We start from the raw sequence: 18374 nt of genomic DNA on the forward strand, positions 1-18374 counted from the left end.
AGTCAAAACACTGGGCCCCAGACAAGACGGGCACTCGGGTCCCTGTGCACGTCGCCAAGCACGTCACATCTGGATGAAAGAATCGGCGTGTGCCCTTTCATTCACATGTGGGACAGCTCCCCCCACACAGCCTCTGCTGCCAGAGACTCTGCGTTCTACGCTCATTCCTCTTATTGTCATTCTAATTAGCTTTCAAGAAGGAAAAAAGCCAGGCTCGCACACACACAGAGGCCCTGGCTCAGACAAGCACGGTAACTAATAGACACACTTTCATTCACCACAGTCATAAACAGAACTGACCAAACAAAATGCACAGATCCCAAGACAGATTTGAGTAAAATAGGTGCACTGCCTCATCCTCAGATCCAATTAGCTGAGCTACAGAGGATCCCTATACAACGTATATACAGACATGTATTTACACTATTACACACTCTCCGAGACTCCGTCACAATCTCACGTACACACTCATCGGAGGTGCGAGATGGAGAACTGGTGCATCCCAGCGAGAGAAAAGAGGTTGAGACAATCACGAGAAGACAGATGGGTGGGGGAAGCTAAACATTCACACACATTTACCATGAGAACATCTCAGAGAGAAATGCTTTACCCCCCACAGAACACACTCACAAACACACACTCAGAAAACCTTTAAGGAAGGTATAAATTCTTGTTGCTGTTGCATCATCTGCTCAAAGTCATAAACAGGTGTTTTTATTCAAGACCAAAACACACTGACTTAACACACTTTTTTTTTGTCTGGATCTCGTTATTCAAAAAATACATTAAAATTTCAATGCATTATGATGAACACGTTTTCAATTTCTGAATTAAATAAATGTTGATATTAATTCTTTGTGTAACATAAAATTAGAAATGTCTAACTGTCTGCAGACTGTGGGAAAAAAAGTCTTCTTAAAATTCCACCACATCAAGTCGTTGTGGTACAGCAAATTAAACAGGAATAACACAAATATCATATCAACTAAAGGACTCATATAGAGAAGCATAACTATGTGTCAAGGTTTTTTTTATATACATATTTTGACGTGGTTGGTTCAGGCTTTAAAATGTCAAATTGGACGGCATCTGGAAAAAACCTCATTTTTATTTGCATCAAATTAAATATGATGTCCCTGACTACTCTCCGTTCAATATTCAAGAAAATCGTATTACTTTTTATTTGAGGGTTACACCACTTGATATTTTTAGATTAACTACATCACATTTTTATACATGGCATGCACTGTTATCAATCGAGAGACAAATACACAGATATACTTTAGAGAACATAATATTATGCATAATCATGTAAAAGTTTCATTGCATTTTGAAAATGGTATTCAGTAAAAGTTTTCCAAAAATGTATGATACCAACATGAATGCAAAGATCACATTTCTAAGAACTTGCTGGCAAATGCGTTTTAAACTAGATTTTTGAAAGCTTTCTCTGTTTCATCACAGACATTCATCATTTTCAGACATGCTAATTCGTTCCTGGCCCTTAAAAGAATTATGAAAATTGTGCAATGCAACTTTTACATGATTCTGCATAATAAAATGCTCTCTAATTTAATATGCTCTCTCACTTATGGCCATGTCTTAGTCTCTCAATTAATATGAGATCATAAAAAAAGCATGTATAATACAAGCATTAAAAGAAAGTCATACAAAAATGTCCTGATATAGCCTGTCAAACACCAGGACACTGTCGTTACCCCTTCACATTTCACCCCATGGGAACGGTTTCTGTTTATTGAGACAGACATATATGTAGCCTCTGGATAATAAATTTTGTGCAGCAAAAATCCAATTAACAAAAGAAAATGGGGCTGTGTGATGTGAAATCCCAGTCTCTGAGAATCCGAACAGAACCCGAACATCCCTAGTGAAGCCATCAAAGGCATTCAGATTCTATAAATCCTCCAGGATTGGGGATCACTCCCAGTAAAATGAAAGGAATTTTACTACTCGAAACATCTTTTCCTGTGTTATTTCTCATCAGTTGCATCATCCTCATCCTCCACAGATGGTGAGAATTGAGCAAATTAAAGCTCCCCCATCTGTTAAAACCCCAATGATGGCTAAATTATTTCTTAACTGCCACATGAACACGCATTATCAAAGCATTGTCAAGATAGTGGAAAATGGCAGCTGACAATTCTCAGCAGGGCACTTCCTGACTTTTCCACGCTGTGTCCCGTCAAAGGTCTGGAGACAAGCCAGGACAAGGTTTATGGGAATTCCCTGGCATGGGAAGCCCTCCTGTAGGTGGAGGAGAATTACCTGGCTAAAGCCCCGTTCACACCGCCAGCGACACTCAACGACATGTTCCCATTCATTTTTAATGGAGGGCTATCGACTTCCGGCAACATGAGCGACAGCGACCGCTGGCGACAGAATGTAAGTGTGTCAAGCGACGGGAGTCACGCGACAATAAAAAAAATTTAGAAATAGTCTCGAGTGCAGGCCAGACAGGACAGAGTTCCGGAGCGATTTTACTGTGATCAACATAAATGGATATAATAAAATGATGCGTGTAAAAGAAACTGTCGTCAGTCTCAGTGAGAGTGCGTTTCATTCTTTGATAGTTTGTGTTGTTAATTATATGACACTGTGAGCAGTTTAGGACTGCTGCAGTTTCCCCTGCATTATGTTGATTATTAGGGACAAAAAAAGTTGATTATTTGTCAAATTCAAAAGATGTTTTAGTCATTTTTGACTGTATGATTGAGTTTAATTTGTTTAATTTATCATATAAAGCGATTGTGTCTCTTCAGAAAATTTGTACTAAACCACTCAATTCATACAGTATGTATTAGTTTTGTATCTCTTTCTGAACTGTTTAAAGTGTAAAAGTGGTAGTTGCGTAGCTGTCAATGGAGGGACAGAAAGCTCTCAGATTTCATCAAAAAGATCTTCATTTGTGTTCTTGAAGATGAAGGAAAGTCTTACAGCTTTGGAACGACATGAGGGTGAGTAATTATTGACCGAATTTTCATTTTTGGGTGAACTATCCCTTTAAATCATCTTACGGAGTATATATATAAAATATAATAATAAAATCTCACAGAGATGATAGCGAGAGACCAGACAAAATTCTCACACTATTCTTCAAGCATCATAATTTTATTAGCAAAATATCTCACCACGTACTGACGCACCGGGGTCGCACCCAACCGGCATCTAAAACACAATTGCCCTTGTTTTGCCTTGGGCTGTGTGACTAATTGAAATCGTAAAAAAATCGCGATGTGAGCATGCGTGATTTATAAACCCCAGAAAGCATGATTTTTCCACCAGTCCCCTCAGTGTGCAATATGAATGCAGCACACCTAAATCTGCCGTGAGAACAGAATGGGTTTGGAAGAAAGCACTGAAACCGGGAAGGATAAGGACTTGAAATGATGTATCATAGAGCCAGGTAAATTGCAAAAAGTGTCAAACTATCGTTGTGGCAAAGCATTCATACACAACATTTTTGCGTTGGAAAACACAAGATAGAGATGTGTTTTTTTTTTCAAAAAGTTGAACTTCTTTTACCTTGAGCACTGCATAGACACACCATGTCATACACGACCATGCTGCAAACGAAGCAAGCGCAACAGTTAAAGACGTCCCTCTAGCGCATTTACAGAGAAAAACAATGGCACCTTTCGAACCGGGTGAACAAAAATGTAAAATACAGGCATTTACGAACTGCACAACATATGAAAAGATTTTAAAAGGCATGATTAAATAACCAACACCGTGACGCATAATTTATGCAAAGATATGGTGCCTGAAAATATTGTCAATAAAACAGGCTTCCAAAAAATAATAAAGATAAGTATGTGTGTAAGAAAAACCGTGATTTAAAAAATAATTAAAAAAACGCAATATTGATTAAAAAATTGTGATAGCATTTTTTTGTCGATATCGTACAACCCTAGTTTTGCCACAGGACAGCAATTTTCTATGGGTACAATATGCATCACATGACTAAACAAGCGTCATCGTTTTCAAATACCTCTGTTTTCACAGTCCACACTAAAATGTGAAAATGTCTGTGTCAAAATTATCAAGGAAGAGCGCCGTTTCGCAGTACAAAAATAACATCTCAGTGTGGACAGAAGAACAAAACAAAGAAAAAGATCCGTTTTCAAGCGAATCCGGATTAATGTGGACATAGCCTAAGAAAGAGCAGAAATGGTAGCATCTATCTCACAAGTGTTGTTCAAAGATATCTATCCATTGTAAAACTATGATGCTCGATATTATATCAAGCCTGACTAAAGTGAAAGCATCCCGAGGTTACGGCTAATAGAATGACTGATAACTTGGTTTCAGTACTGTGGACTTAACATCACTCCCTACCCCCAGCTGTAATAGCTTAATTTGTCACCCTGACACACATACAACACACACACACGGCTCAAATACCTCATTAATGCCCAGCAGCCCATTATCTGAGGAGGAGGGGAAGAATGCTCAAATTCAGTGCAGCCAATTTGAATATGTAATGGGCTAAAGATATAATCACTATATCTAATTCGACAATTAGAACAGATTCCAGTTTTACACACTTGACACAACTATGCTACTCCAATTTTAAAGCGGAAGAAACTTCATTAGATCAGGTATTGCTTGACTACATGTGACAGTATTTTGCATATTATAATTGTGGAATTAGTGGGGGTCGAGCAATGCTTTAGGAGACAGAACGGCCACGGTTATCCCCCTCCTTGTCGCAGGTCTTTCATGTCTACACTGAGACAACAGGCATAGAGACACACAGAGGCTCCCTTGGGTTTACCAACACCCCCACCTCTTCCTAGAGCTTTTGACAAAGCCTTTCCAGTCACCAGTCTGACCCAGTAACCTGGCGAGCAGCTCGGGGGTGTTGAGTAGCCTCTCCCGGGCTTCCGACCGCAATCCAGTCACACAGGCCGCCGTTTGTTGAGTCCTTTTCCTGTCCCGCTTCTGGATCAGATGAGTAGGTTTTCGACGGGCCTGATTGTGGCTAGCAGAGGCTGATGGGGAGCTGTGCTACGGCTGAATGTGCTAATCCGGTTAGACACAGGCATCTTTCTTTAGAGACGTTTCACTGGAATGCAGCCCCTACTAAAAATCCACCTAGGCCGGACAGTGTGAACGCACTGCCAATTTCACTAGCTGTAAATAACAATACTCGCATATAAACCAAACCACTGGCACGCAAATGATAGAAACCCAGGAATCGCATCCAAATGATGACACTCTCCTAATTTATGGCGCATAATTGCGCTTATGAACGTGCGTGCTGCTATAATTATATAAATGTTCCCCATCTAGTCGGGCAGGCCCTTAGAGTGGCATCACTGTGAGCTACAGTTCCCTCTCCATTTCAGGCGATGGTTCAGGAGCTCATGAAATATTGAGAGTATGCAGCCGGCTGAGGGGTGCCGTGAGTTTTTTTGCTGCACAACTCGACAATCAGGTCTAATTAAAGGATTGCAATTTTTAGGCATCAGGAGGGGTGAGGAAAAACACATTCATCTTACCCCCTGGTTCCCCTTGAAGCAAATTGCCGGTTGATTTGGTAAGGACCCCTGGGGACAGAAGAAAAAAAAGGTAGAAGAGGTTGGTTAGCATCTACTATTATTATACAAAGGATTAGAAAGAAACAAAGACATCCTGGAAACGCATCATCTCCACCTGAATTTCTAGGCTGGAACAGATTCCAAGATGCTTTAAGAAAAACAACGCAAATGTTTTTGTACCAGCCTTACATGAGTGAAGGCTGAAAATTCTGTCATCATTTTCTGTCCTTTCAAACCTGTGTGAAAAGTTCTTTGTCTATATAATGAAACTCAAACGGTTCCAAAACAACACAATTGGACCCCATTAACTTTCATTGTATATAAAAAAAGTGTTCTACTGAGGAAAGAAAGTCATACAGGTTTAGAACGGCATGCGGGTTTTCGTTTTATTAAGTGTTTACAATAACAATGCCAGCATTTCCACAAGCTATGTTTAGGTACTAACTTCATTGAAATATCATGCCTACCTATTAGCCTCCCTTCCCAGTAATTACAGTCTCCCGTTACTTGCTTGCCCTCATCGACAGAGGCACAGCTCTCTCCTGTATTAATTCATGCAGACTGCGAGTGAGGGGGGTTGCTTTCGAGAGAATGAAAGGCTGGCTGTCACTGGCCTCTCAGCAGTGTCATGGTTCTGCTTGTGCGAGCCTAAAGATCAAGGCCGGGCTTTGCTAATCTGCACTGGAATGCGTCCGATTAATAAATCTCGACTTGAAAGACTTAACATGAGTCAATCAAATGTTATTGTGTGAGGCGTGGATGAGTGTGAGGATGTTGAGTGAAAAGTGGGGGTGGGACAGGGCAAACATCATGGGAAAAGCTTTTAGCCAACAAATTTTGAGCACTAATTAGGACTGAAGGTAAGTCAGAAAAAGCTATTTTTCTAAAGGTCCATCAAACTAAATCAAGCAGGCCTGGACATTATCTACCCTGTAGTGTTTGTCCACCAAATAAAGCGTGTACAAATAGGCCTTTTATATAACCATCTCTTGCAAGCTGTGTTGAGCTTTTAACACTCAGCTCAGTCCAACGTCCAGGAGCATTAACGCCATATATATATGAAACAGACTCACTCACATCACTTACGTAAATTACTGAGACAAAAGGGAGAAAAACATTAGGCTTCCCCAGCATAGCTCGAAACCATTAAGCAAGGTCAAAAGATAGCACTTATTATCTTCAAGGTACAGCTGGAGCTTTGGTCAACAAGCATGTTTATCTATTATGGATGTTACAGGGAGAGGCCGTCATGTCACACTCTAAGACATACAGCGCAGCTCAAGTTGCTTATTAAAAAAATACAGGGTTATTGGTTTTGCGTTTGTTGCTGTGGTCGGCTTAGTGGCTAAACATTACTGAAGGGGGTTGTGGTGCTGTAGCTAACTTGAACTTTGTTTTTGTTTTTATTCTGAAGCAGCTTATAGGGACATAATGAGCACAGGTCAGAGGAGGACAGTGAGGTATCTAGTGACCTGACTTGACCATGTCCTTGATAACTTATATTACAATGAATTAATTGTTCTTATTTTCATTTGTAATTGATAAACTAGTACCCAAGGTCTCCCATGAGCATCATATGTCAGACTGACCAGAGCCACAGCTCCAACCTTACATTGTCGATAATTTATTACCTCTTACTCGTAAAATTAAATTAGGTGTCTTTATCTACTAATATATATATATATATATATATATATATATATATATTGTTAAGCATTGTGTTCATGTTGTATTGCAAAACACTTTTGCTGCTATTGAGGTGGGATACAGTTAAGTTTTGTATTTTTCAAATATCAGTATAATGTAAAATACGTAAAGTATACACAAAAATTGCATGTTATCAAATTATTAGGCTAATTAAAAAAAGTAACAGTAGTTAGACATCAATTTATAGTGTATGTTATAATACATAAAACTAGGCTCAGAACAGAATATTGAAATGTATAACAGACCAAATATGAAATCTCTCTCTCTCTCTCTCTCTCTCTCTCTCTCTCTCTCTCTCTCTCTCTCATATACATATACATATATATACAGACAAAGAATTAAAAAAACAACAACAGATTATTAAGGAATCTCCACCAGAACCCAAAATATTACTTAGCCCAACGTGTTTATCTCTACTTTTCATTCTTTCTACTAGGTCACATATGATTGACAATGACAATAGAACATTCATTATCGAGCTCCTGTTGCAAGCTCGAGGAAGTCTTCTCGTGCTCTGATTGGGTCAAACGACATTCAACACCGCCTGACTGACCAATAAGCGATGACATCGGGACGGCGTCCAAGCGTTTAAAGGTCTAACAACAATACGACAGAGCATGCCAACAAAAATACACCTTGATCGTCCAATCATCGTCAAGAAGCGCTGTGGTTGAGATGAAGCTGACTGACCGAGTGCCCCGTCCAGCTGGCGTACACGTTTTACCGTTGAAGTATTGATATTACTGGAATATCTGCTGCAGAACCGACGGTGACAATGAGAAGTGTATTGATTACTCAGGATAACTGGTAAAGTGCAGCTTTCCTTTGCGCGAGGCGAACATTGCACTTAAAGGGATAGTTCACCCAAAATATAACTCATTTATACCCGCATGTAAGTTAACACCCGCATGCTGTTTAAAACCCGTCTGACTTTCTTTTTTACTTGGAACACAAAAGGATATGTTAGGCAGAATGTTAGTGACTTACTGTTTCAAGCTCCTATTCACTTACAGTGCATGTTTTTTTGCATACAAAAAGTGAATGAGGACTGAGGCTGTCATTCCGTACAACATCTTCCGTTTTGTGTAAGAAAACAGTCATAAAGGTTTGTAACAACATATAATAACAATATTTTTATTTTAAATTGAATTGCCTGTTGTCACGCAATTGCCACATTTAAGTTAACAACTTAAATAACTTATTATAAAATGAAATGTAGCCTACCTAAAGAGACAATACGAGGTTAAATGCGCGTTAAGTAAGCTTAATTCTCGGGATAGTTCACTAAATCTTGCAGCAAATTAAAATGTTAGGCTACTCTCAAATACGAGTGAATGAAATATTTGATAGCGAAATAAAAAACAATAATAAACTCAATGTCTATTTGAATTGTTAGGGCTAAATGCTACTCGATTAGTTCGAGCTTGAACCTTGAGCCCCTCTCAGACCGTAAGATCCCCGTGAGTGTTCTGGGTAAAATAAACATTTCCCATCTTCTTTTTAAAATGATCATAATTTAATAGGCAAAGGAATAACCAGCATTAAGACCATGTCATGTTGCATTTCGTATCATTTGTCAGAAAGAATTAAGAGACGCCTTTATGTTGAATCTAAAGTGGAAGATAGGAGATTTTGTAAAGTCAATTTCAACTGGCTGAACGGAAATATAAAACGATTGATATTTGTTTAAATTTGTCAGTTTAAAACTATCAACAAGTTACAATAAATAAAAACGAACTTTAACGCACCACAGTAGGCTAACTGGATGTGTCCGATTTCCTCCTGTAAGGCTACTATTTGTCCCTGTTCAAACAGAATATTGCACTTGAAGTGACGTAGACTACTCTTCTTAAATAAATCAACACTTTACAAACAGCCAACTGTTTTGAAGTTACGAGTTCTGAACTTTTCTTTCTGTCCAATTGAGATCAGTGGAGCAAATAAACACTGACGAAATCGAACCAAACGCGTTACCTTGAGATTCTGATAGGCTTCCAGCGTCCGGATGGCAGTGTCTGTTAGCTTGACGTGAAAGATGGTTTTGTTGGGAATGCTTTTATTAATCTTTCCACAGGAGAGTCCATACCGATGCTCCTGTCTCAACGCTGCCATGTCTGGAACTGAGGTGAAGTGGCGACATTCTAGTCAAACGTCATTCTCAGCTGGGCGGGGTTACGAAACAGCGTTGAGGCGACGTCACACACACACACACACACACACACACACACGCGCGCGCGCACACGCACACACACACACACACGTTGTGTTTTCATGTTTTATGGGGACTTTCCATAAACATAATTATTTTTGTATTGTACACATTTATATTCTATCCCCTAAGCCTAAACCTATAAAACACTTTTAAATTATCAAAGAACATAATTTAGTCTGATTTATAGGATGTTTTCCTCATGGGGACCAAAAAATGTTCCCACACAGACAAGATTTCAGATATTGCCATCTTTGTGGGGACATTTTGTCCTCATAATGTACCTGGACACACACACACACACACACACACACACACACACACACACACACACACACACACACACACACACACACACACACACACACACACACACACAGCTGAATTTTCAGCATCATTACAGTGTCGCATGATCCTTCAGAAATCATTATAATATGCTGATTTGATGCTCAAAAAACATTAATTATTATTACCAATGTTGAAAATATATATATTTTCCCAGGATTCGTTGATGAAAAGAAAGTTCTATTTCATTTATTTGAAACACACTCTTTTTTAACATTAGGCCTATAAATATCTTTACTGTAACTATTTACTGATCAATTTATTACAATATAGTAACAGTAATGTCAAATATCATCTCATCTGTCATCTCAAAGTCATCTGAAAAAAATCTCAATTTCATGTATGAATAAAACTCTGTATGTTAAATCGTCTTTTTCGCCTGCATATAATAAATATCATTAAAAAAATATATATTCTCTTGAAACCATTCAGTTGAAAAGCAACAGTTATCAGTCTGAGATAAAGCAAACAAATGTGGATATGCCTGAAGGAAATTCATTGCAGTGTCAATTGGAAGTATTGGAGGTTTTGTGGTATTAAAGAAATGTCCTGAGAACAAAATGATGAGGGAAAGGCTCAGACTGTCATTTTAAACTATATTAAAATGTGCATACAGAAAAATGATTCACTTAATCTAGCCAGGCAATCATCTGCACCTTTTAAGCATGCAAACAGATGAGGTGAAATGGACAGTGAGGGGGGGAAATAGAGAATTTAGGTTAATTGGAAGACATAATCCCCAACAGACAAGGTGCTTGGGCCTTTGGATTAAGGAGCTCTCTCAGTCTCTAATGGAAACTCTACTTGCCATATGGCTGTCTGAGATACAGGGACATCTGAAGACCACAGGACAAACAATATATGTTACCCACCATTGTGGTTTATAATAAAACATGCCTCTACAATTGCTTTGGAATATCATGCCATGAGACCCCATGTTATGTGTACATTTACATTAAATATACAGATGAGTTCAATACTTTTAGGCAAACAGAGCCATAACTGAAGTGTCAGAGCCTTAGGAATGGATCAAGTAAATGACATTCACTGCTGAACTTTAAATAGGAAAAGCAACTTGAAAAGACACGGTCAACACATTGGAAATCCAGGATCATTCTTTTTTTTTTTTATCTTTTAAAGAGTTTCGTCTCTGAAACTCCCTTCCTTTCCAACTGCTTTTTAAAAAACTGTTTGGGGATTTTACATTTGGCAGAGAATATTACAGAGTTGGCAAGGTTTCCACAGCTTGTGGCAATCTTGAAAGATTTGAGCTCACCAAATTGATAAACACACATCAGTGTTTCTTACATAAAACACCAATTTTATTTAAAGTGTCATTCTTTCAAACAGTAAGTCGCTTAGTCATCAGCTTAGTGACTATTCACAGAACTCCACCACAGCTGTTCAAGTGCCATTTTAAGGCCCAGGTTAAACAAGAAGTCAGTCCTGTGGCCTTTGGTTAATCTTACTCTTGCCATAAACAGTGCCGACAGCCTCTGGAGAATGCAGAAAGCAAATAGAAATCTCTAGCGTGTTTCATCTTTAGGGACACATTCAAGATCAACATTCTCAAAGTCGCACATCCGTGTACTTCTACTGAATATTTACATTTAAATTTGATGCGCTAATGCTGCACTGCTAAATAGTGCACTCAACAAACTGCATAATTTAAAGTTTATAGATATATAAATGTTATTTTTGCCAGTCAAGTATTGTTGATTGATTGTTGTTTTAAAAATGTATTTGAGTGTGTTTTGTGGATTTAATAAGTGTAAAATAATCATGCATAAGGACATTGAAAATGCTTGTCTTGTCCTGAAATTATGCATGGCTCATTGATGTCTCCTTTACACTTGGCATGGTGCAAACCTGGAAAAACCTGTTCATGTGTTCACACACAGTAGGTTATCTTCGGTCAATGCCTGTTCTTCTCATAAGAATATCCTCTAGCATTTTCTTTTTACTTTTTGCTCAGTATCTAAACAAATACCCGTTTGAATTTTGTTCTGCCACTATAAGTAAAATTGCATTAGAATGATATCTACACTACCATTCAAAAGTTTGGGGTCAGTAAGAATTTTTTTTTTTTTTTAAAGAAATTACTTTTATTCAACAAGATAGCATTTAATTTATAAAAAGTGATCAAACATAGGCTAGCTACAATTTGTTTTCAAATAAATGCTGTTCTTTTGAACTTTCTGTGCATCAAAGACTGAAAAATATGTATCATGGTTTCCACAAAAATATTAATCAGTACACTTGTTTTCAACATGGACAATTATAAGATTTTTTTCTATGCAGCTAATTAGCATATTAGTATGATTTCCGAAGGATCATGTGACACTGAAGACTGGAGTAATGATGTTGGGAAAATTCAGCTTTGCATCACAGCAATAAACTACATTTTAAAATGTATTGAAAATAGAAAACAGTTATTTTAAACTCTAATATATCACAATATTTTTCTCAATTAAATGCAGCCTTAGAGAGTTATTTTAATAAAACCTGAAAAAAATCGTTCAAAACCCTCAACTTTTGAAAGGTAGCGTACTTATATTGGAAGAATATATCTCTTTATACAGTAATAATTAAGAAATATGTTTATATTGCATTATATTGTAAGTAAAAACAACCACAATAGCAAACAGTCCCTGAAGTCCTCTTATTGGTGGACGCATTCATGGAAACAGTATTATGGGACGACGTGATGAAGTCATTAAGAAGCTTACAGACGTTGGGGCAGATTAGATTTTGCTCTTCTAATCCAACAGATTATCACTGCACACAACTCTACTGACCAGTAGGGCTTTACGTTTCAACACAATTCTCATGCATTGATCATTTCTTGCATTATTCGATACTGAATCAACCAATTCATTGCAAAACATAACAACAAGGACCATTTTACGAGATCTGCAGGAAATGGACTGGCCACAGTTGGGATTTATTTCATGCATCGATGCATTTCCATGGTAATTCTATTGGAGTCCATGTGGACGTGGCGCTTTAGAAAATACTACACGCTGTCACTAATGGATGCAGGTGCTCATCGGCTTGGCAGTTGAATAGCAGCGACATCAATTTCTACAAACCAGGCGTGTGGCTTGTGCTAGAAAGACATTCAGCACTTTTAGGAAGAGATAAATGGTATCCATAGCACCGTGTGGGGACATGGAACCAGAAGCTGGAGAACTGGAGGAGACAACATTGGAGTCTGAAATGTTTGTAAAATCAGTTGGGGACAAAAAGGAGAAGAAGAGCGAAGAAGGTATTTTGCAGCCCTGGCAGGTGCTCCAAGAACCAATCATGGAGCTGCAGAGAATGAATATCACAGGAAAGGAGGATGAGAAGAAACCAATGGACGACAAAGAGGTTGAAGAAGGAAGTGAGAAGGAAAAAGAAATGGAAAATGAAGAGGTAGAGGAAATGAAGTGTGCTGAAAACTTGAGCAACATACCCACAGATGCTAATGACTCCAGCAGCGACCCAACCAATGAGCCCATTCCCTCAAATACTCCCATCAGCCCACCGGAGACCAATGAATCAGACACAGAGGACATGAGAAAACTGACAAAGACTCCCAGCTTTGGGAAATCCGTTCGGTTTAAGGACATTGAAGCAGTAGAAGAAAGGGACAGCTCAGATGACTCTCTTTTTCCAGATTTTGACAATGAAGAGTGGACCAGCACCAGCTTTGAGGAGCTGTTTCTGGCAGACGACTGGAAGGATGTTACAGGTATGTACACGATGACATATTTGTTTAGTCTGAAACAAATAAAACACTCAAGCCATCCAGTTTGTTATCAGGAAATCATTGAAAATCCTACAAAACCTGTATCTTTGCTACACCTGTATCTTCGCTAAACGCCTAAAAGGGCATTTTCACAGTGACGCCAATGCTTATAAGAACTCTTTTGAGTTCCCGAAAGAACCATTCAGTGAAAAGTTCTTAAAATATTAAAATAAATAATAAAAAATTCTGCAAATCGCAGGAATTTGCAACGGGTTCAAGTTGGTCACGCAGATTTGTCTTGTTGACCAACAGAAAGCTGCTTGGTTGGAAAGTAAGTGACTTCTATGGGAGCTGTACATGCCTCATACAACAATACAGTATTGACAATAAACAATGGACCTTTTTTGTCCACGAAATTTCATTAGAATTTGTGTGAAGAACATTTAAATGATCTGAAGAACATTCCACTATAAAGAACATTTTGTTCAATGGAAAGCTCCATGGATGTTAAAGGGTCTTCAATTAACCATAGATGCCAACAAAGAACCACTATTTTTAAGAGTGTACGATATACAAGTATTGCTGATATAATGTTTTGGATGTTGGTCTACACCATGTGATGTTGATGTCCCCAAAAATCTTCTTAAAGGGTTAGTTCACCCATGTTATTTCCAATCTAAGAAAACTGTCTCTGTGTTTTTTTTGTTCAAACAGTAGAATGGACAAAACCAGTTCTTTCTTTTTTTTCCAGAACAGAAAAAAAAGTTGTAGAGGTTTGAATGTAAAAATTAACAGAAGTTTCTTTTTAACTAGCGGATAGTTGAAAGGGAAAATGTTACTAGCTTAGCCAGAAAGACACCACACTAAGAACATCCACCACACAGTTTTGCACTATTGCTTTAGGGTTTGGTTGATCTTTTTCCCCTCCCCCATTTTCACTCCATTACCCCAACCGCGTGTAGATGACCGCCTGCTCAGGAAGAAGGTGTTACAGGCCAGTCCCGAGAATGCCATGACCCCGGCTTGGGGCCAAGAGGTCACGCTAAAAATGCAGGGTGTGTTAGAGGATAGGACTGTGGTGGAGAAAGACTGCAAGCTGGTCTTCGTTATTGGAGAGGGAGATGTCAACCAGGTGAGACACAGACAGGCAAAGGAAGGGCAACCGCAACCACACACACACACACACACACACACACACACACACACACACACACACACACACACACACACACACACACACACACACACACACACACAACACACACACACACACACACACACACACACACGCGCGCGCGCGCATAGGAAACTCTGGAACACCTGCCTGCATCTTGTCTATCACCTCGCACCTGCTGCCTGCAGAGTTTTCCATAGGGATTAACCTGTGTTTTCACATGTTGAGTTTTGTATGTGTTTACCCAAGGCTGAGAAAATGTCACCTCCTTGCTGATTCACTTTTCAGTGGAAAGTTAGTAAGGTCAATCTTGTTTGCCAACACTGTATTAAAGTCTTGAAGACTGCAAATAAGAATTGTTTTCTTAATTTATCTTGTTGAGACTAAATCTATATATGTACAGTAAAATCTATACAGTATGTGTTATCTGAAGTTTAAAATGTGCCCGTTTTGCGTGTATAGGCCTTGGAAGAGTGCACCCTTTCAATGAAGCAAGGGGAGATTGCTTTACTTCTTGCAGACTCACAATACACATATGGACTTCTGGGAAGGTAAGAGAGAAAATATACCTGTGTTATTTGTCCAATAATGCACACACTGACTGGGGTTTGGACTGAAATACAAGTAGTTTTTTAAAGGTGAATTTAGGTTTTAACATTTTGTAATAAGTTAGAAATTTAAGAAGGAAGGACAGAGTCCTTTCATACCTGTTACTCTCAGGGCAAACGCTCTGTCCCCAGCAGCTTGTTAAATGAACCATGAACAGCAGCAGATGGCTTTCCCAAAACACCATTGAGGACGTTCAGGAACCCCTCCCCTATTATCTTAATTCTTTAACTATAGGACATAATTTTGTTTAACCACTTGCTTCACTCACTAATTTACATTGTGAGGGTGAAAACTCACTAAAATGTGAGTTTAGTTTTACTTACGTGGCTGATGTGTATCTTTTCAGAAGTAAAAAAAAAGCAAAAACAGTGCTGTCTGAATCAGCACATTCCCTGGAATTCGTGACACATACATCAGATGATGGGACTGTACTGACAATAATATACATTTATATACATATTCATATATTTATATGTATTAAATGTATTATATAATGCTTTAGACATTTAGTAAACAAAATAGGCTAGTACTGAAATACCTGTTTCATTTTCCATGTGTTACTTTGTATTTACATGTTCACAAAGTAAATCCATGCATGTAGATAAGCAGTGAACGGTCATGTGTTTTTCAGAAGACGTTCCAGAATTAGAGATTTTCCATTGTGAATCGCCTTCAAATCAATTGCACGGGGAACCATGTGCTGTTTCCTGTTCAAAGTGCCTTTAGTTCATTGCGATATGACATTTGCGTATCCACCGTCAGATTTGTGATGAGTTCCCTCAGATCCCTGCCTGTGATTTAGAGGGTACTTCAGGCATGAATTTACTTATTGCAGATTTACTCGTAAAGCACGAAATGACCAGAGATTACCCAGAGATCCTGGGGGACCGGGAGTTGGGGTCATGTTGTTGTTCTCGTATCATGATTGTGGTCTTGAGCTTTGGCCTGTTTGTATGCTAACTACACAAGCGCACATGTGTGTGTGTGTGCAGCGTGTGAGAGGGCTCAGGAGTGATCGTTAGCTCTGGCTTGTAGTAGTGCAGACCCAAGGGCTGAAGGGAAATGCTCCTGTGTGATTCTCTCTCTTTGGCCCTGTTATGAGTGGTGTCCGCTGGGAACTGGCAGTCGTGAGAGGCAGACTGATCCACAGTTAATGGTTGTTTTGATGCTACTGATTAGGACTTTGAGCGGCAAACTTAAATTTAGCCCTGGCCCAAAGGTAGACCTCACAGGATTCTTGCCAGCAGTTAAAAGGATGACAGCAAAGCCACTGTGACAACATCTCCTCCCATGGCACTGAATAGGTACAACGCACACACACACACACGGTTACACGCGCACCTACACACCAACAATGCTTCCCTAAATGCAGCTGCTTTTAGCAAAGGTGCTAAAAGTATACACTCATAAAAATAAAGGTTCCAAAAGGGGATTTTCACAACGATGCTTTAGAAGAACCATATTTGGTTAAGGATTTATTGACTCCACATGTCATGCAAACAAGAAACTACGCTTTTAACCACAGATTGAGAGCTGTCATTCCAACCTCACAACTTGCTGTTTGCGAAACACCGATTCGTTGAACTATGCTGATAATAACGGAACTTGCGACCATTGGGTAATGATGCTTTGGGAAACCCTAGAGCCCTGCTGACAGACAGGGAAGAGAGATGCCGCAAAAATGTCAAATAATGTGTTTTTTGAACATTGAAGCATGAAAACCTATTCTAGTAGACCCCAAAATCAAGACACTGAAAAAGGGCATAATATGGCTTCTTTAATAATCTAAAGAACTGTTTTCCACTATGAAGAACCTTTTGTGGAATGGAATGTTCCCATGAATGCTAAAGGTTCTTCATGGAAAACCTTTACTTTTAAGAGTGTATACAAACACTGTAAAAAATGATCATGATTTTAATGGTAAAAGACTGTAAAAATGCTACGGTGAAAAACTTTGATAGATCTAACCATACATTTAATTTTACCATTTTTGGAAGTGAAAAAGAACAAAGCATTGTATCATTTACAGTGAAAAAATTTAAATTGACAATAGCCACAATTCCCTGCGTGACACTTCACATTTTATGTATTTTTTTTATATTTTGTATTCGTTTTTTTCTAAACAGTTATGTACATTAGGGTTTTATGTTACATTTAATGTTGTTAAATTCATGTTTATTGCATTTCATGTGTGTTACCATGATGGTTTTTATGGTTTGTGTGAATGACACTGTGCAGCTTCTATATATAAGTATTAACTTTCTCAGCGTGTGGAAATCCTGCTTGTGTTGAGCTTTGATTCATCATGTGACTCTCATCACCACTGTAATTGGTGGTTGTCAGTGTATTACAATGGTACAAAACAGATATTAGTACTTCAATAGATTGGTAAATTAACATTATATCAGATAATTAAATATGTTTTTTTACAGTAAATTTAAGTTCAGTCTCTAAAACCTAAAATGTTGCTACCGTATTTTTTACGGTCAATTTCTGGCAAACTAAGCTGCCAGTTTTTTACCGTAAATTTCACAGAATTCTTTTTACAGTGTAGGTTTGAACTGCCCATATACTTCTACTATCCTAAAAAAGTGAACAGGATAATACAACCAGGACTGTTAGATATTCGAGAACTGAGAACCTGATAAAGGCTTCTTTGACAAAGAACTAAAAAAACTAACAAAAAAACATCACCTCCAACATGTTTTCTTATTTGACAACTGTGACGGCTTGTCAAAGTGGCAGTACGGCAGATGGAGGGAGAGGAAAGTGGCTGAGAGGAAGCTACTGAGGTAATAAGTGAAAAAAAAGAAAGAGTTAAAAGGAGCATGAGAAAAAATCTCATTTAGTTTCTCTCCAGTGGCTGTGGCACGTATTGACTGAACCCTGTCGGTAGCCTGTTACAGACAACGCTGTCTCCACCAAGAGCACTTCACAGCTTTATGTTGGAGCCGACGGCAGACAGACTGATTCAACTGACTGTGATTGGAGTCGCAGTGTTGTGTAGAAGAGTGCTTTTTCTTTCCGTCTCTAATG

General features: G+C 38.6%; 2 protein-coding genes across 5 annotated transcripts in view; one reads left to right on the top strand and one right to left on the bottom strand.

The window, feature by feature from the left end:
- LOC143700786 (RNA polymerase II elongation factor ELL2) overlaps positions 1-9442 on the bottom strand; it is a 43379-nt gene extending 33937 nt beyond the window's left edge. For 2 of the 4 annotated variants that reach the window (XM_077194423.1, XM_077194422.1), the window contains exons 1-2: positions 9243-9442; positions 5523-5570 (exon numbers count right to left, since the gene is read on the bottom strand). In XM_077194423.1, coding sequence (XP_077050538.1) covers positions 5523-5570; positions 9243-9380 — 186 coding nt within the window. In that variant the 5' untranslated portion in view covers positions 9381-9442. Of the gene's footprint in view, positions 1-3543; positions 3697-5522; positions 5571-9242 lie in introns of those variants that run through there. The other 2 variants (XM_077194421.1, XM_077194420.1) reach the window with 1 other exon arrangement.
- A 3383-nt stretch (positions 9443-12825) lies between these two features.
- fkbp16 (FKBP prolyl isomerase 16) overlaps positions 12826-18374 on the top strand; it is a 70056-nt gene continuing 64507 nt past the window's right edge. The window contains exons 1-3 of the mRNA XM_077194424.1: positions 12826-13558; positions 14518-14687; positions 15192-15280. Coding sequence (XP_077050539.1) covers positions 12967-13558; positions 14518-14687; positions 15192-15280 — 851 coding nt within the window. The 5' untranslated portion in view covers positions 12826-12966. The remainder of the gene's footprint in view (positions 13559-14517; positions 14688-15191; positions 15281-18374) is intronic.

The sequence above is a fragment of the Siphateles boraxobius genome, unplaced genomic scaffold, assembly GCF_051911475.1.
Source record: "Siphateles boraxobius isolate OS27281-9 unplaced genomic scaffold, OSU_SipBor_1 32, whole genome shotgun sequence".
Classification (NCBI taxonomy): domain Eukaryota; kingdom Metazoa; phylum Chordata; class Actinopteri; order Cypriniformes; family Leuciscidae; genus Siphateles; species Siphateles boraxobius.